General features: G+C 34.8%; 1 protein-coding gene across 14 annotated transcripts in view; it reads right to left on the minus strand.

Moving 5' to 3' along the window:
- ZNF280D (zinc finger protein 280D) overlaps positions 1-27,594 on the minus strand; it is a 305,658-nt gene that overhangs the window by 70,640 nt on the left and 207,424 nt on the right. For all 14 annotated transcript variants that reach the window (XM_032417673.1, XM_032417674.1, XM_032417684.1 and 11 more), the window contains 4 exons: positions 27,289-27,406; positions 14,873-15,043; positions 14,440-14,549; positions 2,342-2,565 (listed from right to left, as the gene is read on the minus strand). In XM_032417673.1, the coding sequence (XP_032273564.1) occupies positions 2,342-2,565; positions 14,440-14,549; positions 14,873-15,043; positions 27,289-27,406 (623 nt within the window). The remainder of the gene's footprint in view (positions 1-2,341; positions 2,566-14,439; positions 14,550-14,872; positions 15,044-27,288; positions 27,407-27,594) is intronic.

Below are 27,594 nucleotides of genomic sequence, written 5' to 3' on the forward strand. Positions count from 1 at the left end.
TTAACACCAGCTCTACAAACACCTATAGAAAATCTTAGTCTTGGCCAAATATTTATACATAGAGAAAAGGTCATGAGCCATTAAACTTTCGGCTCACAACTTTAAGCAATTAAAGTGTATCTATATAAAATAATCTCTTAACTAGCAAGCTTTCGCACAATTATTATATGAGCCCCCACTGGGAATGCAAGCTACTTAAGCCAACAGATGGAAATGAAGGAAACATAAAAGCAAACTTCTTACAAGGATGTTCACAGAATAAAATAAACCTAACTGTTTTTGGTGACACTCAGTGTAGGAGAAAAAAAAAAAAAATCATTCCACAATATGTTGACAAGGCAGAGAGTAAAAATCTATAGCTACCATTTCTACCATTCTCTACAAACATCAATTTGTCTTCCCAGTTTTACTGTTAAGATAAAATATTATTTAACATATATAACTTCTTTGGTTACAAAGTATTTACCATTAAGGTTATGTTTCCTAAACAATCAGTATTTCAAAAAATGCTCAATTCCAGGATGTTATAAATACTGTTTGCTTTAAATTTTGAAATATTCAGGTACTCTAGAAATATGTAGCTAGTCTTCTGAAATAATAACAAGAAAAGGAATTTAACTTTCATATGTTTAATATTAAGTGGGCTAATCTCAAAGGAAAAGCCAAAAGTTATTGCTGAAATAACTTCTAATATATACATATTTAAGTATAACAAGGAACTAAGTCAATGAAACATTTCTACGCTTTCACCATATTTATTAACATGATTCTTCTGGTGTTTTTTACTATTAAAATGTTAAGAATATGGAAATAGGTGACAGAGTTCTACTGTAATATTGTTTCAGTGTTATATCACAAAGTACAATATCCCTTCTGTTAAACCATTAACTATTGATGGCTGTTAAAGTTTAATTAAAGGAGATAAAGAAATGTGAGGACTCATATGAAATAACGTATGTGAAACAATTTGGAAACTATAAAGCACCACCATGAACAAAGCTTTAATAATTGTTTTAGGAGTATATCACAATGTATTTCAGGGTTTTTCTATACGCTTCTTTTTGGACCTAAGAACTCACAGGAAAATGAATACTGGGTCCAGAAGTAACCTATAGGTACCTAAGAATGCTATTTACAAAGTTATCAAAGGTAAACATAAAAAGGCATACATACGTATGTTTGTACAAACACACACACACACACACACACATCTAAGTATACTGATGTCTGCAACTTACTTTGAAATGTAGAAGAAAAAAATAGTTTGAAGGAAGAATGAACAGATATATGATGCAGCAAGTACAGTAAAATGTTAATGGTAGAATCAAGATGATAAGCATACAGTATCTGCTGTAAAATTTTTTAAACTTTGCTGCATGTCTGAACATTTTTATAATAAAATGGTATAAAAACAACCTTACCTAATATAAATGTCAAGCTATATAACCACTGAAAAATATCAATCAGTATGTCTTATTACTTTGTTCTTGTTACATACTCATTTATGGGATGACAGCTACTAATATGCCATGTAACTCAAAGATCACAAAGTAAAGTTCCTAAAATTTAAAGCATACATGTATAAAATTAAAAATTTCACTGGAAATTAAATTTCTAATTTTTAAAGGGGTTAATTTTAAGCAGACATGTTTCCTAGAACTGGTACTTCTCTAAAGAAGATCACTTTTCCTGCAAGGTAAATGTTCTAAAAATTATAAATCTGAATTAAAAGACTTGAGCATTAAATAAGATTAGTATGGAGGAGGTCAAACTGGACATACTAAAGTGGTTCTTCTTGTGAAGAAAAATAAAATTCAAATGCAGCTAAAAATGAAAATGATCTCATGAAAATTCCTGAAACAGTGATAATATAGGGGAAAAAGTTAATTTTTGAAATAAAGTTTGTCCTTTCTTAAGTTATCTTAAAGAAATACAACTAAGTGAAGGGCGCCTGAGTGGCTCAGTTGGTTAAGCGACTGCCTTCGGCTCAGGTCATGATCCTGGAGTCCCGGGATCGAGTCCCACATCGGGCTCCCTGCTCGGCAGGGAGTCTGCTTCTCCCTCTGACCCTACCCCCTCTCATGTGCTCTCTCTCTCAAATAAATGAATAAATAAAATCTTAAAAAAAAAAAAAAGAAATACAACTAAGTGGATCCAGGAGTCAACTCTAAATTACAAGAAAGAACAAAGGTTTTCAACAGGACAATCTGCCTTTGTCCTTAGTAGAAAGTATTAAAATTGCTTATCTAGAATGGCACAGAAAAATACAAGATAAAGATACAACATTTATATCTGCAGCATTCCAGTTTTCAAAAAGAAATGAAAATAAGTATTTACATACCTAATATTATTTTTAAGAATTTTCAAGCAACTGAAGCATTTAAAAGTTGTGTGAGTCTTCTGTTCTTCCTGGACATCTCCTTCATGTTTTCCATAATAAAAATCATTAACTAACATGATCAATTTTCCTTTCTCTGAATCAACAGCCTTATTTTTATTTGCTGTACTTGAAAATTCTGTTTTAGCCAGTCCTAAAAAGTTATTTATCATGTCTGGACAACAGTACTGAAAGAGAAAACAGAAGTCTTATTTATCCCTTAAAAAAATTAGATATCAAAAAGCAATTCTATGTTTACAACTAAAGTCAGACCATGTAAAACTATGCTTGGTAATATGTCTGGAAAAATATTAATCTACAAGTATGTGGTACATACGCACACTCTAAATAACAGTAAACACCATTATCATAATAAGCAACAACAAAATTTTTTAAAAGAATAACCCTAAAACTAGGACTTGGCTACTGATCTAATAGTTTTTTTCCTTGCAATTTATCTTTTCAGATATAAATACTGTATAATAACTTAAATGTTTAATTAAACTAAAATTTATTCATTTCATATCCATGTCAAGATAGAGCACAGAAAGGAAATGTAGTTTTACATGCCATAATGTATATGTTTAATTATCAATATATGAAATTTCATAACATCTAGTTAGAACTAAAAATTGAACACAACTTGCCATTGCCCAGATGCAAGGTGCTAGAAAATGTGTAAGAAAAAAAAAGATCTTGAACAATTCTTTAAAAATTAGTAACATCTTGATAAATTCTACAGTTACACCTTGAAATCTAGAATGCGTAAATATTTGAAGGGGAAATTTAGTTCCTCATGAATAAAATCAAGATGTCACATAAACTGGTTCTAATGTGGAATAATTTCATACGTGAGCTTTTTTTTTCAACAAGATATAATTAATTCATTTATTGTACATCATTTTCAGTTGTAGAATTTCTCTATGGCAGTTTTTCTCAAAAGCCAGTCCAAAGAAGACCTGCATTAGAAAAACCAGAAGTACTTGTCAAAATGCTAATTCCTGGGCCCACTTCAGACCCATAAATCACAATGTATCTAGATACAGGGCCCAGAAATCTTTATTTTTCAACAAGCCACCCAGGTAATTCTTTTACAACATACACCAGCTGACTTAAACTCTTCCTAAATGTGTTATTTAGTAAATTAATAACAACATTAAAAAGTTTGAAACTCTGAATTCTATTCCTTTTTTTAAAAAAACTCAATTAGCCAAGGTATAGTACATCATTAGTTTTTGATATAATGTTCAATGATTCATTAGTTGAATATATAACACCCAGTGCTCATCATATCACATGCCCTCTTTAATTTCCATCACCTAGTTACCCCATCCCCCCACCCACCTCCCTTTCCCCAACCATCAGTTTGTTTCCCCGAGTCAAGAGTCTCATATGGTTTGTCTCCCTCAATTTCTAAGATAACATCCATTTCATCTCCTGCCACACTGAAATGTTAGATCATTGGTAAAATGTTCTGTATCACATGGGAAGCTGGGTCTTTGATCCAGGACAGACCTATAACATTTCAATTGCATTTATTTTGTTCACTTGTCAATTCTGAAACCTTTGGGGAAAAAAATACCAAGAAAAAAATCTAAAATAGATCTAAAAGAAAGGGGAAAAATACTGAATAAAATGAGCCCACATACAGTGACACAATTTGTGTTTAGGAGTTAAGGTTGCATCCATAAGCTAAATAAGGATAAATACATTAGGTCCCTAATACTACATGATCCTCTGAGGTCAACCACTCAGAATAAATACAGTTGAAATGAAACCACAACGAAAAGAGGGAAATGAGAAGTTTCTAGATACTTCTTGGGACACATGTAATATTTAAGAGTTTAGGAAAGTCAGACTATTTCTTAGGACTATTATAAGGTTAAGTTCCTTCTAAAAAATGCTGGTTTTGAATTTAAGGATAAGTGGAGAAAAGGATGGTTCAGGGTAATCCATTAGCACTATCAGAAAAATAACTCAAAATACATGTCTTACTATAAATCACTTTGATAAACAAAATCCCTGATCTTATCTGCAATTTTACCATAGAAGTGATCTCAAACAATGGGAAACATTATAATGCACAAAAATGATATAATATAGAATAGTGTCCCTAATTAGAAATGTGGACAATCATATATATTCAAACATTAAATTTGGTTTTCAGACTGTAGAAGTTATTGAGTCATATTTGAGACTTGGTTCTTTTCTGAAATCTATAAAATAACCTACGTAGTCTATAGCAGAGTGTGCTGCAAGGTTATATTTTTCAGAAACATCTAATCTGGTACATCTATAAAAGTTAAAGTTACCTTAAATGCTCATAAATTATAATATACATAACAGATGATCAATTGCTGTTTTTTCATTTTCTTTCTTTTTTTTAAATAAAAAAGATAGGAACAGGTTTTAAAAATAAATATACAAATCTCAACGTATCCTTTTCTTTTTTTTTTTTTTTTTTGAGTATAGTTGACACACAATGCTACATTACTTTTATTCACAGTATCTTTAAGCAATGTTTCAGATCCCTATAAGACAGATGGATGATAAACCACTGAAAACCAAGAATGGACAACCTAGTTCAGGAAATTTAGTAATTGAGAGAAAAGCAAAGAACCCCAAAGAAAATATTCAAAAGGCAAGAAAGCAACTTAAATGAGAACTAGGCTTATACTGAAGGTTTTATAGGAGGATAGAAAAAGCTATGGATGGCACATTTAGCTATGGTCCAAGACCAACTGGTCATCTTTTATTCAGTCCTAAAACCCTTTTGGTTTTAGCCCTTCACTGAAGCCCTGGGTTATCCCTTATTTTCCTGGGGAAAAAATATTAAATACTTCAATGACATATTCTGTAATTTGACAAACAGCAGATACCACCAAAATACCATTCTCATCTTCACTCCTCCCAGTAGAGAGACCATGTTCTATTGCTTTGTTAGTGCCTAAAAATTTAGGTTAGATTTTCAGAACAAAGAAAGTGGGATGCTATTTTTAAAGAGTAAAATAGAAGTTCCCATATGATCATCCTACATAAGTCAACATTTTCCCCTTCTCCTGCTGGGACTCATCCAAAGCCACAACAACCAAATTCTAAAAATTTATTTTCATTGAAACTAAGAGCCAGATAAAATCCACAGACTCTACAACATATGACAGCACTACCCAAATCAGCCAAGCTCAGACAGAAGATATGTAGTTGGAAGCAGATCAGAGAAATCAAAAGGACCCAATAGTAACAGATCTTAGAAAGTGTCAGCAAAAATTGGCATTCTAAAGGTGAAAGACACATCCTGAAGTGCAAAGCCACATACTTTGTTTACAAAAACAGGTACAGAAGCTGGGGCAAGAAGGATGGCAGAAGTCCCCCAGACTTCATTTGGTACAGAGAAGCAAATTAGGCAATGCTAACATATAAAATCAGACACACAAGTCACATTTGCAGAAAGACTTCTGCCCAGCAAAGAGGTGTATAAACCAGTTAGCAGGATGTGAGATTATCCTGGCAACCTACACTTCCCAAGAGGGGCCTTGTACAAAAGAGTTAGCCCAAGAAAATCCAACTTGTTCTTCACTGTGATTGAAATTTACATCTAAACAAAAATAAGATAAAAGGAGGAAAATGTAAAATTCTGACAAGAACACCATGGAGCAGTTGCAGATGAAAAGTGACCAAAATTTTTGCTATGAATTTTAAAAACTTAATGAAGTAATTGTGTCTATTTGGAAAACCACAAAGCAACAAGAAATGGCAAGACAAACAAGACATAAAAAAGGAGTGGCAAAATCGAGGAAAAAGTAGAGAAATCAGAGATAAAGACAGAAAGAAGAACAGCGGTGAACAGGCATTGGAAAATAAAATGAAGGACACAAAGGCTGATACTGAGAAAAGCAAATAAAAAAAATTTAAGTGTTAAAAGGATTAGAAAGAAAATGACAGATATGCCAGACAAAGGACATCAAATGAATGCATATTGGACAATATTCTCCCCTCCCCCCAAAAAGACAAAACAATCGTATGGAATAAATATTTTAAAATATGAATCAAGAAAACTGAACTAAAATAAAGGAAGACAAAAACATACAAGCAGAAAGAGCATGTTATATATCAGAGAAGACTGACCCAAACCCCAACACCAAGTCAGTCATTGTATCAGTCTTCCAAAATAAAGAATCCTATGGACAGCCAGGCAAAAAGATCAAATCACTTATAAAGAGCAAAATAATTCAGGCTCATCCCAGATTTCTCAACAGGCAATATTCAATACTGTAAAAGAGAAGCACCACAAACAAGATCCTCAAAGTTGGATCCAACTTACTCTATGTTTTTTCTTTTTTTTAATTTAAATTCAATGAATTAACATATAAAGTGTTATTGGTTTCTGAGGTAGAGGTCAGTGACTCATCAGTCTTATATAATACCCAGTGCTCATTACATCACAGGCCCTCCTTAATGTCCATTGCCCAGTTATCCCATCCCCCCCACCTCCCTCCCCTCCAGCAACCCTCAGTTTGTTTCCTATGATTAAGTGTCTCTTATGATTTGTCTCCCTCTCTGATTTAGTCTTTACTTTTTCCTCTCATCCCCTAGGATCCTCTGTTTTGTTTCTTAAATTCCACATATAATTGAGATCATATAATAATTGCCTTTTTCTGATTGACTTATTTCACTTAGCAGAACACTCTCTAGTTCCATCCACATCCTTGCAAATGGCAAGATTTCATTTTTTTAACGGCTGGGTAGTATTCCATATGTATATATATATATACCACATCTTCTTTATCCATTCATCTGTCGATGGACATCTGGGCTCTTTCCATAGTTTGGCTGTTGTGGACATTGCTGCTATAAACACTGGGGTGCAGGTGCCCCTTAGGATCACTACAATTGTATCTTTGGGCTAAATCCCTAGTAGTATAATTGCTGGGTTGTGAGATAGCTCTATTTTCAACTTTCTGAGGAACCTCCATATTGTTTTCCAGAGTGGCTGCACCACCTTGCATTCCCACCAACAGTGTAGGAGGGTTCCCCTTTCTCCGCATCCTTGCCAACATCTGTCGTTTCCTGACTTGTTAATTTTAGCCATTCTGACTGGTGTGAGGTGGTATCTCATTGTGGTTTTGATTTGTATTTCCCTGATACCGAGTGATGTGGAGCACTTTTTCATCTGTCTGTTGGCCATTAAGATGTCTTCTTTGGAGAAAAGTCTGTTCATGTCTTCTGCCCATTTCTTGATTGGATTATTTGTTCTTTGGATATTGAGTTTAAGTTCTTTATAGATTTTGGATACTAGCCCTTCATCTGATATGTCATTTGCAAATAACTGCTCCCATTCTGTAGGTTGCCTTTTAGTTTTGTTGACTGTTTCCTTTGCCGTGCAAAAGCTTTTTATCTTGATGAAGTCCCAAAAGATCATTTTTGCCTTTGTTTCCCTTGCCTTTGGAAACGTGTCTACCAAGAAGTTGCTGTGGCCAAGGTCACAGAGGTTACTGCCTGTGTTCTTCTCTAGGATTTTGATGGATTCCTGTCTCACATTCAGGTCTTTCATCAACAAGTCTATTTTTGCATATGGTGTAAGGAAATGGTCCAGTTTCATTCTTCTGCATGTGGCTGTCCAATTTTCCCATATATCATAATTAAAGGGTCTATCCAACAAGAAGATCTAATATTTGTAAATATTTATGCCCCTAATATGGGAGCAGCCAATTATATAAACCAAAGAATAAAAAAATTAAAGAAACACATTGAGAATAACACAATAATAGTAGGGGACTTGAACACCCCATACACTGCAATGGACAGATCATCTAAGCAGAACATCAACATGGAAATAAGGGCTTTGAATGACACACTTAACCAGATGGATTTCACAGATATATTCAGAAGACTGCATCCTAAAGCAACAGAACACACATTCTTCTCAAGTGCACATGGAACATTCTCCAGAATAGATCACATACTGGGTCATAAATCAGGTCTCAACTGGTACCAAATGCTGGGATCATTCCCTGCATATTTACAGACCACAATGCTTTGAAACTTGAACTCAATCACAAGAGGAAATTTGAAAAGAACTCAAATACATGGAGGCTAAAGAGCATCCTACTAAAGAATGAATGGGTCAGCCAGGAAATTAAAGAAGAATTTTAAAAATTCATGGAAACATATGGAAATGAAAACACAACTGTTCAAAACCTTTGGGATGAAAGGCGGTCCTAAGAGGGAAGTATATAGCAATACAAGCCTTTCTCAAGAAACAAGAAAGGTCTCAAATACACAACCTAACCTTATACCTAAAGGAGCTGGAGAAAGAATAGCAAATAAAGCCTAAACCCAGCAGGAGAAGAGAAATAATAAAGATTAGAGCAGAAATCAATGAAACAGAAATCAAAGAACTGTAGAACAGATCAACGAAACTAGGAGCTGGTTCTTTGAACGAATTAATAAAATTGATAAACCTCTGGCCAGACTTATCAAAAAAAAAGAGAAAGGACCCAAATAAATAAAATCATGAATAAAAGAAGAGAGATCACAACCAACACCGAAGAAATACAAACTATTATAAGAACACATTATGAGCAACTGTATGCCAACAAATTAGTCAATCTGAAGAAATGGATGCATTCCTAGAGTTTATACTGCCAAAACTGAAACAGGAAGAAATAGAAAACCTGAACAGACCCATAACCAGCAAGGAAATTGAAGCAATAATCAAAAATCTCCCAACAAACAAGAACCCAGGGCCTGATGGCTTCCCTGGGGAATGCTACCAAACATTTAAAGAAGAACTAATACTTACTCTTCTGAAGCTGTTTCAAAAAAACAGAAATGGAAGGAAAACTTCCAAACTCTTTCTATGAGGCCAGCATTATCTTGATCCCAAAACCAGACAAAGACTCCACCAAAAAGAATTACAGACCAATATCCCTGATGAACATGGATGCAAAAATTCTCACCAAAATATTAGCCAATAGGATCCAACAGGACACTAAAAGGATTATTCACCATGACCAAGTGGGATTTATTCCTGGGCTGCAAGGTTGGTTGAACATCCACAAATTAATCAATGTGATATACTACATAAATAAAAGGACAAGAACCATATGATCCTCTCAACAGATGCAGAAAAAGCTTTTGACAAAGTACAGCATCCTTTCTTGATTAAAACTCTTCACAGTGTAGGGATAGAGGGAACATACCTCAATATCATAAAAGCCATATATGAAAAGCCCACAGTGAGTACCATTCCCAGTGGGGAAAAACTGGGAGCTTTCCCACTAAGATCAGGAACATGGCAGGGATGTCCATTATCACCACTGTTGTTCAACATAGTACTAGAAGTCCTAGCCTCAGCAATCAGACAACAGAAAGAAATAAAAGACATCTAAATCAGCAAAGAAGAAGTCAAACTCTCACTCTTTACAGATGACATGATACTCTATGTGGAAAACCCAAAAGACTCTACCCCAAAACTGCTAGAACTCATATAGGAATTTAGCAATGTGGCAGGATATAAAATCAATGCACAGAAATCAGTTGCATTTCTATACACTAACAATGAGACAGAAGAAAGAGAAATTAAGGAGTTGATCCCATTTACGATTGCACCAAAAACCATAAGATACCTAGGAATAAACCTAAAGAAAGAGGCAAAGAATCTGTATTCAGAAAATTATAGAACACTCATGAAAGAAATTGAGGAAGATACAAAGAAATGGAAAAATGTTCCATGCTCATGGATTGGAAGAACAAATATTGTTAAAATGTCTATACTACCTAGAGCAATCTATACATTCAATGCAATCCCTATCAAAATACCATCAACTTTTTCATAGAGCTGGACCAAATAATCCTAAAAGCTGTATGGAACCAGAAAAGATCCTGAATAGCTCGAGGTATGTTGAAAAAGAAAACCAAAGCGGATAGCATCACAATTCCAGACTTCAAGCTCTATTACTAAGCTGTAATCAACAAGACAGTACAGTACTGGCACAAAAACAGACACATAGATCAGTGGAACAGAACAGAAAACCGAGAAATGGATCCAACTTACTTTATATATGGCCAAACCATTTTTCAAGAATGGAATATAGTCAAACTTTTTTGAACATGAAAGAATTCAGAAAATGCTGTTCCCAGGCCCTTCTCATGGAAATTACTAGATAGGATGAACTTCAGCCAAACAAGAGATAACTAAAGAAACCATGAGAAACAGACTGGTAATCAACACTGAATATATTTACTGTGAAAAAAGATTAAAACAAATACAGAAATAATGTTAAGAAAATCAAATGCAAATGTTATATGCCCTGACAATAAAAAAATGATACAACCAACAAATAAAAACTGTAAGGGGGTAAAAGGACAATGAACATAAGTTTGAGAAGGTTCACGATTGCCTCAAATATACCAGCAGTACATCAAAGAATATCATTTAGAGCTACCAAGTGAAGTAGTATAGGTATGAGCAATCTTAATGGTACAAAGGTAAACACTCAGAAAGCTACCATTGACTAAAATCAGGTAGGAGAGGAGACGGTTAAGGATGGGTGGGTTAAGAATAGAAAATTTAAGGGCGCCTGGGTGGCTCAGTCGTTAAGCATCTGCCTTCGGCTCAGGTCATGATCCCAGGATCCTGGGATCGAGCCCTGCATCGGGCTCCCTGCTCGGCGGGAAGCCTGCTTCTCCCTCTCCCACTCCCCCTGCTTGTGTTCCCTCTCTCGCTGTGTCTCTCTCTGTCAAATAAATAAATAAAATCTTAAAAAAAAAAAAAAAGAATAGAAAATTTAATACTACTTTAACTAATTTTAATATTAGAGAATGGCCAAAGGAATAGAAGACTACTAGAATTATATCAGCATTAAAATTACAAGGATAAATAGGAGAACAAAAATACAGCGTCCCTAAAAATCTAAGCTACATACAAAGCAACCACATAGTGAAAGACTTAAAAAAAAAAAAAATAATAATAATAAAAAATTGTGACAGGGTGCCTGGGTGGTTCAGTCAGTTAAGTGTCTGTCTTCGGCTCAGGTCATGATCCCAGGGTCCTGGGATTGAGCCCTGCATCAGGCTCCCTGCTCAGTGGGGAACCTGCTTCTCCCTCTCCCTCTGCCTGCCGCTCCCCCTGCTTGTGCTCTCTCTTTGTGTGTCAAATAAATAAAATCTTTAAAAATATATAGAAATAAATAAATAAATAAATAAATGTGACAGAACCAAGACCAAGTAAATATATCCTATCAATGAATATAAATAAGTTTAACTCAAGTGCCAAAACAAAAGAGATTTTCATATAAGATCACAAAGGAAAAATCAACTCTGCTGAAACCAAAGGGCATAACGTGATTCAAAAGGGTTAAAGAGAAAAGGATACACAAATAATATACTAGGTACATGGAAACCATAAGAAACCATAGGTTGTGAGCCTAAAAGTCATTAAACATTAAGACAAAAAGAACACTTTATAAAAATGCTAAAGGATGTATTTGCAATACAATTATAAGAGATTCATCTATATCACAAACAACAGCAACAATCTTAAAACAAAACTGCAATATATCCAAGAAAATATTAGTAATGAAAGATGTAGATTGAGACATGGTGTTGCTCAATCCATGTAACATCAAGCAGACAACAAAATAAATAAAAATACAAATATCTAAATAATGTAATTAATATGCTAGATCTGGTTGATAAATATCAATTCCAAAATAAATTATTTACCTATTTTCAAGTTTCCATGTAACATCAAATAACCTATACACTAAAAAAGGAAAAACTTGTTAGAACGTGGGTTTTTACCATTAAACGTGTGAGTGTCAGTTATGTCTTTAAATAAACTGGCTATAAAACAATGAGAAATATGTCGATCTCAAAGAATTTTCTAAGGATTAAATGAAATAATGTATTTAAAGCTTAGTAGTCTGGCACATGGTCTCAGATAAATTATTCTTATTATTGTAGGATTTTGCTTTATGTTTTAGATATTCTTTATTGAAAGGAAACATTATTTCTGTGGTATAGTCATCTTCTTATCTAGAGTAACAGCAAAAATTCATTTATAAAGAATCTAAAAATCACATTTTTCCAAAATGGAAGTCATTGTCGTAATACTAAAATTTCAACTGATATATAAAATGCATAAACTAGAATGCAAAGAGTTTACACAGTCTTAAACTTCCTTGCCCTATTCCATCACATCTCTTTGAGATATAAACACACGTAAGTTATTCACATTATATTTAATTTAGTTAAAAAATATGTCTTAAGAGATCTCTCCATATCATTACCTATTATAGAGATTCCATTCTTTTAAAAGGTTGTATTCTATTATATGAACGTTGTATGAAATTTTGGTTGTTTCTAATATGAGTAATCCCAAACAATGCTACAATACATTTTGGAAGTAAAGCTACATTTTGGAAAATGGCTGCCAGTTTCTCTAGTACAGAAGTATATATAATAAGCTATAAATTATATACAAAATAGAAAGGAAATAAGAATATTTCTGTTTACCTGTATATGCAGAAAGAAAACTGGGGAAAATACAAAGACCAACTAATAAAAATAATTTTCTTTGAGAGTCATTCTGGGAACCAGGTAAATAAGACACAATTATGATTTTTTTACTTGTATGCCTTTGTAAACTTTTTTATTTTGAATAATATCACTGTATTACCTACTCAAATAATTAAAGTTAATTAAAGAATTTAGCCCTTTTTTCCAAATTCAAAACATAAAAAAAAATTCAGGTTTCTCATCAAAATGTTACACAGATTAAAAAAGTGAAAGCACTTGTACAGGTTAATTCTCACGTAAGAAGAAAGCACAAAGAGCAATTATCAGGGACCACATTCTGAGAGCTGAAAGTAGTGACAGACCAAATACAGCTTTGTATATGAATAAAGAGATTGTATTTGAAATTCTACAAAAGTTCCCTTATTTTACTTTTTCTGTCAAATGTTGTATTTTTTAAAAGATTTATTTCATTTTAGAGAGAGAGAGAGAGACAGAAAGTGAGTGTGTGTGTGAAGGCAGGGGAGCAGAGGAAGAGGGAGAGCAAGTCCCAAGCAGACTCCGTGCTATTCTAAACCACAAAGGCACCCCTCCTTCCTTTCTTTCTTCATATAATCTACATGGACTTTTTTCTTCCTCTTTCCCTCTTCCTGCCATTTACACTGGGCATGCAAAGAGAATACAGGCTATCCTCAGACCACAGTAGGATACTGTAATATGTACTAAAATATTTCAAGTGAAATGTTACCTACACCTCATATTTCATTTTTACTTTGAAAATTTCTTTTTTTTCCTTTTTTTAGAGGGAAGGGGGCAGAGGAAGAGGGAGAGAGACCCGTAAGCAGGCTCCTCGCCCAGCATGGAGCCCAACCACGGGCTTGACGCCAGGCTGGATCTCATGACCCTGAGATCATGACCTGAGCCCGAAATCAAGAGTCAGATGCTTAACCAACTGAGCCACCCAGGTACCCCCGAAAATTTCTTAAAATTTAACTTCAAGAGCTTCCTATTCCAACAAAAAATCTGAATTAATTAATGACAATTACACAACTATATTCTGAATGGAGTTAAAATAATTATTTCATATGAAATGCTCCATCATCCATCATTTGGGGCTTAAGTCTGAGTGTTGAAAATTAAATGTAAAATTCAGATTTTCATTGTGTAATGTGACATGCACATATTACCATTGACACCAAAATAAGATAACTGAAGAAACTATATACCTTTTTTTTAAAAAAAAGTTTGAAGTATACCAAGCTATAAAATATTCTGATTAATACTTTATTTTCATTTAGAATTAGAATATAAAAAGCATATATTATAATGCATATAAATTTAATCTTAAAATTTGATGATTCAGAGGAAATTTTAAAATCTTATATGTAAATAATCATTATGAATATAAATCTTTGCCTAAATTATATGGAAACACCACTAGGAGAAGATTTTTTACCTATCTCCACAAAACATTTACTATAAATCAATCAGTATTTTTAGGGATTTGCAAACCTTTTTAAAATTAAATTTTGAAAAAGTTTTACCTTCATGTGATTTTTCAAAGGATCCAAAAGATTAAAATGAATATTGCACTTTGGACAAGCTCTTGGAAAAGGTGTTCCATTTTTAGATTGATTTGATGAGGTATTTGTACCTAAAATAAATTCAAAACATATATAATACAAAATTCATCACTCTATAACCTTAAATAACCACTAATAACAGTTTGTAAATTTACTACAACTTCTAAAACTTATGTATAAATACTATAATTTATTTTTTTTAAGGGGGGAGGGACAAAGGGAGAAAGACAGAGAATCTTAAGCAGGCTCCTTGCCCAGCACAAAGTCCAGTGTGGCTCAATCTCACAGCCCTGAGATCATGACCTGAGCTGAAATTAAAACTCAGATGCTTAACCGACTGAGACACCCAGGAGCCCCTATAATTTCTTTTTTATATGCCACATTTCACATTTACCTTTTGATGACGTAGCCTGGGGAGATGTCACTGAAAGAGATTTAACTGAAGGAAATACAGCTGAAGAATTTAATCCAGAAATACCATCACTGGGCTTTGGCTTTTTTGGATTAACGCTGTTTACTTCAGAAGTAGAAGGACGTTTTGATAAAAAGGAACTTTCATTCATACCTACAATGAATTAAATAGTTGGAAATATATTTTTAAACACTTTAGCATATTACTTATAACAAGGTAAAATTACTTTGGAGCTAAACTAAATGTAATACAACTGAATTATCCTATCATTCAAATGACAATAAATAATGATAAAAATTGATGTAATCAAAAGTCAGGGGGTGTACCAAATATCAATCTTGAAAAAGAAGAATAAAACTGGAGTATTGCAATCTCAGATTTCAAGATATACTACAAAGCTGTAGTAATCAAAAGAGTATGGTATGGACAAAAGCAGACACACAGATCAATGCAATACAACAGAGAGCCCAGAAATACACCCACGATTAGATGGTCAATTAATCTACAACAAAGGAGGCAAGAATATAAAATAGGAAGAAGTCTCTTCAACAATGATGTTGGGAAAACTGGACAGCTACATGCAAAAGAATGAAATTGGACCATTTTCTTATACCATCCACAAAAATAAACTCAAAACGGATTAAAGACCTAAATGTGAGATCTGAAACCATAAAATTTCTAGAAGAAAACATAGGCAGTAATCTCTTTGAAATTAGCCATAGAAACATTTTTCGAGATATGTCTCCTTTGGCAAGGGAAACAAAAGCAAAATGAAACTACTGGGACTACACCAAAATTAAAGACTTTTACTTAGCAAAGGAAACCATCAACAAAACAAAAAGGCAATCTACAGAATGGGAAAAGATATTTCCAAATGATATATCCAAAAGGGAGTTAATATCCAAAATATAAAAGTAACTTATACAACTCAACACCAAAAAATACCCAAATAATGCAATTAAAAATGGGCAGAAGACATGAACAGACATTTCTTCAAAGATATACAGATGGCCAAAAAACACGTGAAAAGATGCTCAACATCACTCATCATCAGTGAAATGCAAATCAAAAGCACAATAAGATATCACTTCACACCTGTCAGAATGGCTAAAATCAGAAAGACAAGAAATAAAAAATGTTGATGAGGATGTGGAAAAAAAGGAACCCTTATGCATTGTTGGCAGGAATGCAAGCCAGTGCAGCCACTGTGGAAAACAGTATAGAGGTTCCTCAAAAAATTAAAAATAGAATTACTATATGATCCAATAATTCCACTACTGGGTATTTACTCAAAGAATACAAAAACACTAAAAGATATGTTTATTGCAGCATTATTTACAATAGCCAAGATATGGAAGTAACCAAGTGTTCACCAATAGATGAATAAAGATTTTGTACATAAATAAATGGAATAAAAAAAATGAAATCTTGCCATTTGCAATAACATGGATGGATCTAGAGGATATAATGAATATAATGCTAAAGTGAAATTAGTCAGAGAAAGACAAATACCATATGATTTCATTCCCATGTGGAATTTAGGAAACAAAACAAATGAACAAGGAAAAAAAGGACAAAAAGAAAAAAACCCAAACACTTAAATACAGAGAACAAACTGCTGGTTGCCAGAGGGAAGGTGGGTAGGGGGATGGGTGAAACAGGTGACGGGGATTAAAAATAAATTTATTGTGATAAGCACCAAGTAATGTATAGAATTGTTGAATCATTATACTGTACACCTGAAACCAATATAACACTATTTAATTATACCTGAATTTTTTTTAATTTCTTTTTTTTTAGAGAAGGAGAGGGGCAGAGGGAGAAGGAGAGAGAATCTTAAGCAGGCTTCACACCCAGAATGGAGCCTGATGCAGGGCTTGACCTGAGCTGAGATCATGACCTGAGCCGAAATCAAGAGTTGGACGCTTAACCAACTGAGCCACCTAGGTGTCCCTATACTTGAATTTTTTTAATTAATTTAATTTGGGGGGGGAGAGAGCTAACATGGTGGCATAGTAGGAGGACCCTAGGCTCCTCTTGTCCCTTGAACACAACTAGATAACTATCAAATCATTTTGACTACCCAAGAAATCAACCTCAGGACTGACAGAACAAACTCCACAACTAGAGGAAGAAGAGAGAGAAGAGGCCCCATCTACGAAGGTAGGAAGTATGGAGACATGGTTTGGGAGAGAACTGGATCACGGGATTACGGGTGCTGCAGAGGGGAGGGAGCCCTGGTGGCTGAGAGAGGCACAAGGAGAACTCCCCAAAGCTACTGGCTGGGAAAACACGAAGGCTGATTTCCATGCATTTTGGCAAACAGCAGGACTTGAAGATTGGAATTTTAAAGGTCGGTGGGCTTGGCTGGGATGGATCCCTGAGGGCATTGCCCTACTCCTGGAGAGAAAGCTGGCAAACAACCCCAGGGGCAGATGGCACTATCTGAGGAATGCCTAAGGCACACAGCAGGGAGATTGTTTACTCGTCTTGGAGCACATCTGTGAGAGGCCATGTTGGCCGTGTTGGCAGAAACACCTCTCCAGGGACAAAAGAGCCAGTGGGTGCCATTTCTCTCCCCTGCCCCTCAGCAGAGGCACAGAGCCACCTGCTAAAGGAAGCTCAGCTGGATACTGGCTGCCTAGCCTGCTTGCTCCAAGTCCCACAACCCTTTCCTCTGGCTCAACTGTCCTTCTCCGTCAAACCTGCATTAGTCCCAGTGCAGCAAGACCTTCCATGAGCAGACCAATGCAGGCCCCTACCCACACCACATCTCTAAAGTTTGGAGTTTTAAAAGTCAGCAGGGTTGGCTGGGATAGAGCCCAAAGTGTACTGCGACGCTCCTGGCAAGCAAGCAACCCAGAGACAGACAGCATGAAAGCATGAAAGCAGCAGTCTGAAAAATGCCTGGGATACACGAAGGAAAATTATTCATTTGCTCTTCTGGGAGTCCTTCCCTAAGAGCAGCAAGCATGAAGCCCCCTCTCTGGGGACAAAGGAGTAGGCTGGTGCCATTTCTCTCCCCACCGCCCAGCAGAAACTCCTGCACACACATCTCCCAACCGGAAAGGTCTGCAAGGATTCAGTTCTAGGAGAAGTAGCATCAAATCTCATTTAATAAGCAGACCAGAGTGCACCTACTTAAAACTCACCACGCTCTGCCAAGGCCCAAACACTGCCTCCTACAGGCAAGGAGAGCCTCTGCATACAACTGGACTGAATGATAGAGCAGCCAACACACAGCACCAGAGTACATGCAGCACACACCAGAGACACTCCCTGAAGCACCAGGCTCTGGAAATTATATGGCCTCTTCTTCACAAAGCCATTAGTCTCAGGAGCAGGAAACTGACAGGCTTTTCTAACTCACAGAAGATAGACTTAGACAAAATGCCATGATGGAAGAATTCATCCCAAATCAAACAACAAGAAAAAGTCCCAGTCAGAGATCTAATCAAAATAGATACAAGTAATATGCCTGATTGAGAATTTAAAGCAACAATCGTAGAATACTCACTGGGCTTGAGAAAAAAATTGGAAGACTTCAGGGAGGCCCTTACCACAGAGATAAAACAGTTAAAAAACGATCAGTCAGAAATGAAAAATGCAATAACTGAGATCTGAAACAGACTGGATGCAGAGAACACAAGGATGGAAGAAGCAGAGGAATGAATAAGTGATACAGAAGATAGAACTATAGAAAATAATGAAGCTGAACAAAAGAAAAGAAGAATTATGCATAATGAGAATAGAGATAGAGAACTCAGTGACTCCATTAAATGTAATAACATTCATATTATAGGAATCCCACAAGAAGGAGAGAGAAAAGGGGGCAGAAAACTTATTTAAGGAACTAATAGCTGAAAACTTCCCTAATCCAGGGAAGGAAACAGACATCCACATCCAGGAAGCATGGAGAACTATCAAAATCAACAAAAGCAGGCCAACACCAAGACATATTGTAATTAAATTTGCAAAATATAGTCATAAAAAATATCCTAAAAGCAGCAAGGCAAAAAAGTCCCTAACTTACAAGGGAAAATCCATAAAGCTAACTGCAGATCTCACCACAGAAATCTGGCAAGCCAGAAGAGAGTGGCATGACATATTCAAAGTGCTGAATGGGGAAAATAGCCAAAAATATTCTATCCAGCAAGGCTATCATTCAGAAAAGAAGGAGAGATAAAGAGTTTCCCTGACAAACAAAAACTAAAGGATTTCATGACCACTAAACCAGCCCTGCAAGAAATATTAAAAGGGACTCTTGAGTGGAAAGACAAAGTGACAAAGAGAAGAAAGGAACGAGAAAATCTCCACAAACAACACAAAACAAGTAATAAAATGGCCCTAAAGACATATCTATCAATAATTACTCTGAATGTACATGGACTAAATGCTCCAATCAAAAGACAATGGGTGTCAGAACGGATTAAAAAAAAAAAAAAGACCGTACGATATGTTGCCTACAAGAGACTCTTTTTAGACCCAGAGATACCTGAAGATTGAAAGTGAGGGGATGGAAAAATATTTGTCGTGCAAATGGACATCAAAAGGAAGCTGGAGTAGCAATACTTGTATCAGACAAACTAGATTTCAAACCAAAGACTGTAACAATAGATGAAAAAGGTCACAATATCATAATAAAGGGGTCTATACAACAAGAAGATCTAACAATTGTAAATATTTATGCCCCCAACATGGGAGCACCCAAATATATAAAGCAATTAATAACAAAATTAAAGAAACTCGTGGACAATAATATAATAATAATAGGGAACTTTAACACCCCACTCACTACAATGATCATCTCACCAGAAAATCAACAAGGAAACAATGGCTCTGAATGACACACTGAAACAGATAGGACTTAACATATATTCAGAACATTCCACCCTCAAGCAGCAGAATACACATTCTTTTCAAATGTGCTAGGGACATTCTCCAGAACAGATCTCATACTAGGTCACAAATCAGGCCTCAACAAGTACAAAAAGACTGAGATCATACCATGCATATTTTCTGATCACAACGCTATGAAACTTGAAGTCAACCACAAGAAAAAACTTGGAAAGACCACAACACATGGAGATTAAACAAAATGCTACTAAAAAATGAATGGGTCAACCAGGAAATCGAAGAAGAAATTAAAAAATACATGGAAACAAATGAAAATGAAAATACAGTGGTCAAAAAGCTTTGAGATGCAGCAAAAGCGGTCATAAGAGGAAAATATGTAACAATGCAGGCCTACCTTAAGAAGCAAGAAAAATCTCAAATAAACAACCTAAACGTTACACCTAAAAAGGCTAGAAAAAGAACAACAAATGAAGCTTACAGTCAGCAGAACAAGGGAAAGAATAAAGATTAGAGCAGAAATAAATGATATAGAAACTAAAAAAAACAAACAATAGATCAATGAAACCAGGAGCTGGCTCTTTGAAAAAAAATCAGTAAAATTGATAAGCCCCTAGCCAGACTTATCAAAAAAACAAAGGACCCAAATAAATAAAATCACAAAGAGAAGAGAAATTACAATCAGCACCACAGAAATACAAACAATTATAAGAGAATATTATGAAAAACCATATGCCAACAAATCGGACAACCTGGAAGAAATGGATAAATTCCTACAATATATAAACTACCAAAACTGAAATAGGAAGAAATAGAAAACTTGAACAGACCAATAACCCAGTAAAGAAACTGAATCAGTAATCAAAAAAATTCCCAACAAACAAAAGTCCAGAGCCAGATGGCTTCACAGGAGAATTCTACCAAACATTTAAAGAAGAGTTAATACTTATTCTTCTCAAACTATTCCAAAAAATAGAAATGGAAGGAAAACTTCCAAATTCATTCTATGAGGAAAAAGACTCCACTACTGAAGAACTATATGCCAAGATCCCTCAAGAACATGGATGCAAAAATTCTCAATAAAATACTAGCAAATCAAATCCCACAGTAAATTAAAAGAATCACACACCACGATCAAGTGCGATTTATGCCTGGGCTGCAAGGGTGATTCAATATTCGCAAATCAATGTGATGCACCACATTAATAAAAGAAAGGATAAGAACCATATGATTCTCTCAATAGATGCAAAAAAAGCATCTGACAAAGTACAACACCCAATCATAACAAAAACTCTCAACAAAGTAGGGATAGAGGGAACATAATACCTCAACATCATAAAGGCCATATATGAAAAACCCACAGCTAATTATCAACCTCAATGGGGAAAAACTGAAAGCCTTTCCTTTACAGTCAGGAAAAAGACAAGGATGTCCACTCTTACCACTGTTATTTAACATAGTACTGGAACTCCTAGCCACAGCAATCAGACAACAAAAAAAACAGGAGCCATCCTGAAGAAGCCAAACTTTCACTATTTGCAGATGACATGATACTTTATATAGAAAACCCAAAAGACTCCACCAAAAAATTGCTAGAGCTGACATATGAATTCCATAAAGTTGCAGGATACAAAATCAGCGTACAGAAATATGCTGCATTTCTATACACCAAAAATGAAGCAGCAGAAAGAGAAATCAAGGAATCAGTCCCATTTACAATTGTACCCAAAACCATACGATACTTTAGGAATAAACCTAACCAAAGAGATAAAAGATCTGTACTCTGAAATCTATAAAACACTGATGAAAGAAATCAAAGAGGACACAAAGAAATGGAAAAATGTTCCATGCTCATGGATTGGAAGAACAACTATTGTTAAGATGTCTATATTACCCAAAGCAATCTACATATTTAATGCAATTCCTATCAAATACCACCAGGATTTTTCAGAGAGCTAGAACAAACAATCCTAAAATGTGTATGGAACCACAAAGACCCTGAATAGCCAAACCAGTCTTGAAAAAGAAAATCAAAGCTGAGGCATCACAATTCCGAATTTCAATCTACATTACAAAGCTATAGTCATCAAGACTGGTACTGGCACAAAAACAGACACATAGATCAATGGAACAGAATAGAAAACCCAGAAATGAACCCACAGTTATATCGTCAATTCATCTCCAACAAAGTAGGAAAGAATACCCAATGGAAAAAAGACAGTCTGAGGTGCCTGGGTGGCTCAGTCAGTTAAGCATCTGCCTTCAGCTGAGGTCATGATCCCAGGGTCCTGGGATGGAGCCCCACATCAGGCTCCCCACCCAGCGAGGAGCCTGCTTCTCCCTCTCCTTCTGCCTGCCACTCCCCCTGCTTGTGCTCGCTGTCAAATAAATAAATAAAATATTTAAAAAAAAAAAAAAAAAAGACAGTCTCGTCAACAAATGGTGTTGGGAAAACTGGACAGCAATATCCAAAGAATGAAACTAGACCACTTTGTTACATCATACACAAAAATAAATTCAAATTGGATGAAAGACCTAAATGTGATACAGGAAACCATCAAAATCCTAGAGCAGAATACAGGCAGTAACCTCTCTGACATTGGCCATAGCAACTTCTTTCTAGATATGCCTCCTGTGAAAGGAAAACAAAAGCAAACTATTAAGACTCCATCAAAATAAAAGGCTTCTTCTGCACAGCAAAAGAAACAATCCATAAAACTAAAAGGCAATCTTCGGAATGGGAGAAGATATTTGTAAATGACCTATCTAATAAAGGGGTAGTACCCCAAATCTATAAAGAACTTATCAAACTTAACACCCAAAGAACAAATAATCCATTTCAAAAATGGGAAGACATGAATGACATTTTTCCAAAGAAGACATACAGATCACCAACAAACACATGAAAAAATGCTCAACTTCACTCATCATCAGGGAAATACAAATCAAAACTACAATGAGATATCACCTCATACCAGTCAGAATGGCTAAAATTAACAACACAGGAAACAACAGATGTTGGCAAGGATAAAGAGAAAGGGGAGCCCTCTTACACAGTTGGTGGGAATGCAAAATGGGGCAGCCACTCTGGAAAACAATATTGAGGTTCCTCAAAAATTAAAACTAGAACTATCCTACCATCCAGCAATTGCACTACTAGGTATTTACCCAAAGGATATAAAAATACTAATTAGAAGGGATACATGCACCCCAATATTTATAGCAACATTATCAACAATAGCCAAATTATGGAAAGAGCCCAAATGTCCATTGACTGATGAGTGGATAAAGAAGATGTGATACACACACACACACACAATGGAATCTTACTCAGACATAAAAAAGAATGAAATCTTGCCATTTGCAATGACAAGGATGGAGCTAAAAAGTATTATGCTAAGTGAAATAAGTCTGTCAGAGAAAGACAAATAGCACATGATTTCACTCATATGTGGAATTTAAGAAACAAAACAAATGAACACAGGGGGAAAAAAGAAAAAAGTGAGGCAAACCAAGAAACAGACTCTTAAGGAAGAGAACAAACTGATGATTACCAGAGGGGAGGTAGGTGAAGGGATGGGTTAGGTGATGGGCATTAAGGAGGACACTTGTGATGAGCACCAGGTGTTGTATGTAAGTGCTGAATCACTGAATTCTACACCTGAAACTAATATTACACTGTACATTAACTAACTGGAATTGAAATAAAAACTTGAGGAAAATCAATAAACATTAATTTAATTTTTAAGAAATAAGTAATTTTTTTAAAAGTCAGGGGTATAAAAAATTATACAAACATCTATTATGGACTATATATATTCAAATAATTCATGAAATAATCTCTCTATGCAAAAAAATACTAAATATGGCTTCAAATAAAGGAATATATAAACAGCAATTATGAAAAAAGCCAGACCAAAATACCCCAAGCAAAAAAGAAAAGAAAAAATTAAAGCAGAGAATACTCCAAACTAAGTTTCTACAAATGAATCACTTTTCAATGTTTTAAGTACACTGTAGTTTACAAAAGAAAAATTTTATTTTATTCTAAAAATCTAGAAAGACCCACTTTATTTATTTAAAATGTCTAACGGAATGTTAGTTCTTTTTCCACCTAACAAAGAGGGGGTCTACTCATGGCTTTAGATTATATTATCCATTTATTCAAAGAGGAAAAACTACAAGTGGAAAGTACAAAGTGGAAAAACTAATCTTGAATGATAATACCTCATTCACTCATATGAAAGGGCTCATAATGGAAGGAGTTAATACAATGGTTTTCAAATTATGTCCCTGGAGCCTAAAGGGCTCGTTTTAGGGAATATACTGGTTATGTCTGACAGAGGAACTCTTTTATATTTTATTTATTAGACTTTTGAATAAAATTTTGTTTGCACAGGAATTTTATTCGTAAAAACAGTTTTTAGTTTGAAAACCATCACCTTAAGGCTAAAGGATTTTAGCCCTATTCAAACCTTAGCAAGAGAAATAGGGATATTTAGGCTATAACCAGGCCAGGCAAAAGTTCTTTTTGAAAACAACACACAACTACTTGGTAATAAGGATTCTAAAACTGCACACCATATTTTAATGTTCTCAACTATACACTAAAATTAGAAGCAGTAAACATATTAGAAATATTTCAGGCCTTTAAACCACACAGTATAAGTTGAAATTCAAGCTCTGTCACTGACTAGCTATGTATTCTTGGTTTATTTAATTAACTTCTCTGAACCTCAGTTTCCTCTTTTGTAAAATAAGTTATAATGCCTTATTTTACAGAACTGTTTTAAGATCAAATAAAATAATGTATTTGAAGCACTCAACACAATATTTGACACACAGAAAAAAATCAGTAATAAATGACAACTATTATCGTTACTAAAAAAATATTTTGTATCTTAACTTACTTTTAAAAAGCACCCACACAACATCTGGCACATAGAAAGCATTCAACAATAAATGACAGCTATTATCATTACTAACGAAATACTTTATATCTTAACTTACTTTAGAGGAAAAAAATTCTAATAGATTCACCTGTCAGCTTTTTAATAAGAGGAAACATGCCAGAAAAACAGAGTATTATACTAGTTGGTTCCTCTGTTTCATTCTGTGAAAGAACATAAAAATATTTCTTTTTCCATCTACAAGGCACGTGATTATTGATGGTTATAATATGGGTACTTGGAAAAGATTTGTGTAATCATAATAGCACTTTTTTTTTTTAAAGATTTTATTCATTTATTTGACAGAGAGAGAGAACACAAGCAGGGGGAGCAGCAGGAAGAGGGAGAGGGTGAAGCAGGCTCCCTGCTGAGCAGGGAGCCCAACTCAGGACTCGATCACAGGACCCCAGGATCATGACCTGAGCCAAAGGCACTTAACTGACTGGGCCACCCAGGCGCCCCTCACAGTAGCAGTCTTTTTTTTTTTTTTTTTCTCACAGTAGCAGTCTTGTGAGATGCTTAGGTTACTTGAAAAGCCAATGAATGCTGATATTTTGATTAAGCATCTGCTTATATAACAGGCTGGACAGTAGAAACAGTTTTATACTATAAGAACTTCTTAATGTAAGAAATAAAATCCCTCTGCATTTAAGAATTTTATTTATTTATTTATAAAGATTTTATTTATTTATTTGAGAGGGAGCAGAGAGAGAGAGAGCACATGAGTTTGGGGGGGGGAGGGGCAGAAGGAGAAGCAGACTCCCGGCTGAGCGCAGGGAGCCCTGGCTGGGCTGGATCACAGGACCCTGGGGTCACGACCTGAGCCAAGGCAGTCTTTTAACCGACTGAGCCACTCAGGCGCCTACTCAGGTGCCTCCATTTAAGGGTTTTAAATTCTGACCCTTTATTCATCCCTGTCGTCTTTGGTTTGTGTTGTTTTCTACACTGAACAGGGCTCTCTCTCTGCCAGTAAAAATCCTTTCAAATACAAGCTCAAATCCAGTCTGCAAATATCCGTGATCACTGGACAGTGGTCAGTTAATCATGCTACTGAACATAAAGCACATATTATGATTCATACCAACTGTTGTCAAGTCCTTTAAAGTTCATAATGCATTTTCACATTTTATTTATCTTATTTGTGCCTCAAAAAGCCCTGACTAAAGTAGAGTGAGAATTAAAATTTTATCTCCCAATGGCTGACTCCAGGCCTGGAGAATGAATGCATTAAATAAGAAAAATAAAATCTCCATTTTAACAATATGAGAAGACTGAAGTGTAAAGACTTAATGAAGACTACAAAAATCTTAAGAACAGCAGTTGAAATCTACATCTTCTTCATCACCCTACTTACTGCTCAGGCTAATGTCTCTCTCCACAGCAGAAAACTTAAGAGGTAGAGCAGGAGTCATTGCCTTTACTCCCAAGAAGTTTTAGGAATTCAGACTTTTTCTATTAATAAAGTCCTTGTGTTTTGTAAAACCAAACTTAAGACAACAATTTTTCTCCTTGTTTCTTTTGGTTCTTACCTATTTTCCTAACTAGATTTTGTAAGTATTTAAGTGACACCCAAAGAAGTGACTATCAACTAAATATTATCTAAATGGAAAAACATTTTAGGCACTAATATTACAATAAAAAAATTGGGGGAGGGTTTGGTAGATTCTCCACACTGATTTGTTAGTAAATAATCTAAAAATTCCCCCCAAATCTTGTTTATCTCTATTTTGTCAAATATTTGAAATATACCAAAACTGCTAATATACAAAGCTTAACTGCCTTGATTAGAGGGAATTTTCAATTAGATGAAATTCTTTCATAGCACACTAATTTATTTTAGGCTAATGAAGAACTATGTTTCAGTATACAAAGAACTTTAATTCTACCTTAACAGGGAAATTTCATATTCCTCCAATGGGCATTTACTGAGTAATGGCTATATACAAATTTATTGTGCCACTTTATAACAGCACTCTATAATCATATGTAACTACACTATCTAAAGCCTCTACTGAATAGAAAGACACTAATCTAATTAGGAAATCATTTGTAACCACATACTTTTACACACTATAGTCATAAAAACTAATACTACTTCTTCTTTTAACAGAGTATTTAGGATATCAAAGACTTCTATAACTTACAGAAGTTATTTTGATTTTTCAGCCCATTTTTAGTGCCAAGTGAGAACAAATTCAAAGCTGGTTAGCCTACTTAATTAACAGGAAAAAATAAAACATCTTATTATTTTTAAAATATATTTTTATTTAAATTCAATTAACTAACATATAGAATATTATTAGTTTCAGAGGTAGAGTTCAGTGATTCATCAGTCTTATGTAACACCCAGTGCTTATTACATCACGTGCCCTTCTTACTGTCCATCTTATTATTAAATAAGATTTTATTTAAAATCACCCAAGGGGGGAAAAGAAGTCACCAAGAAAGTCATTCAAGAACTGTTAGCACCATTCCACTTAACAATGTATGAAAAACTTAACACGAAGGCATGAACTTGAAAACAGAAAGTCAATTCCGTATACATACTCATCAACTTTCTTCTTATAATTTTTTTTTAAAAGTGCTAAAACCAACCTGGTATAGAAAGTGTTGGTCCCCCTTGGTAATGTGATGATCCTGTATCCTGGGTCAAGTCAAACAGTAACTCTGAAGAATTATTAGACACAACTCGTGATGAGTTCGTTATATAACCCTGTTAAAATATTTCAAAGGAAGAATGTTACATTTACTCACCACAGTTAAAATTATTTTGTTTCATAAGCTTTTATAAAGGTAAATTTAAGTGTATGTCAATATTATAAGAATAACTTTGATGACTCAGTAATTAACAAGTTATAAAACACAGAGGTAATTATTACTATCTGTCAAAATCATCATCTA

This window comes from Phoca vitulina, unplaced genomic scaffold (genome assembly GCF_004348235.1).
Source record: "Phoca vitulina isolate PV1807 unplaced genomic scaffold, GSC_HSeal_1.0 scaffold20, whole genome shotgun sequence".
NCBI lineage: Eukaryota > Metazoa > Chordata > Mammalia > Carnivora > Phocidae > Phoca > Phoca vitulina.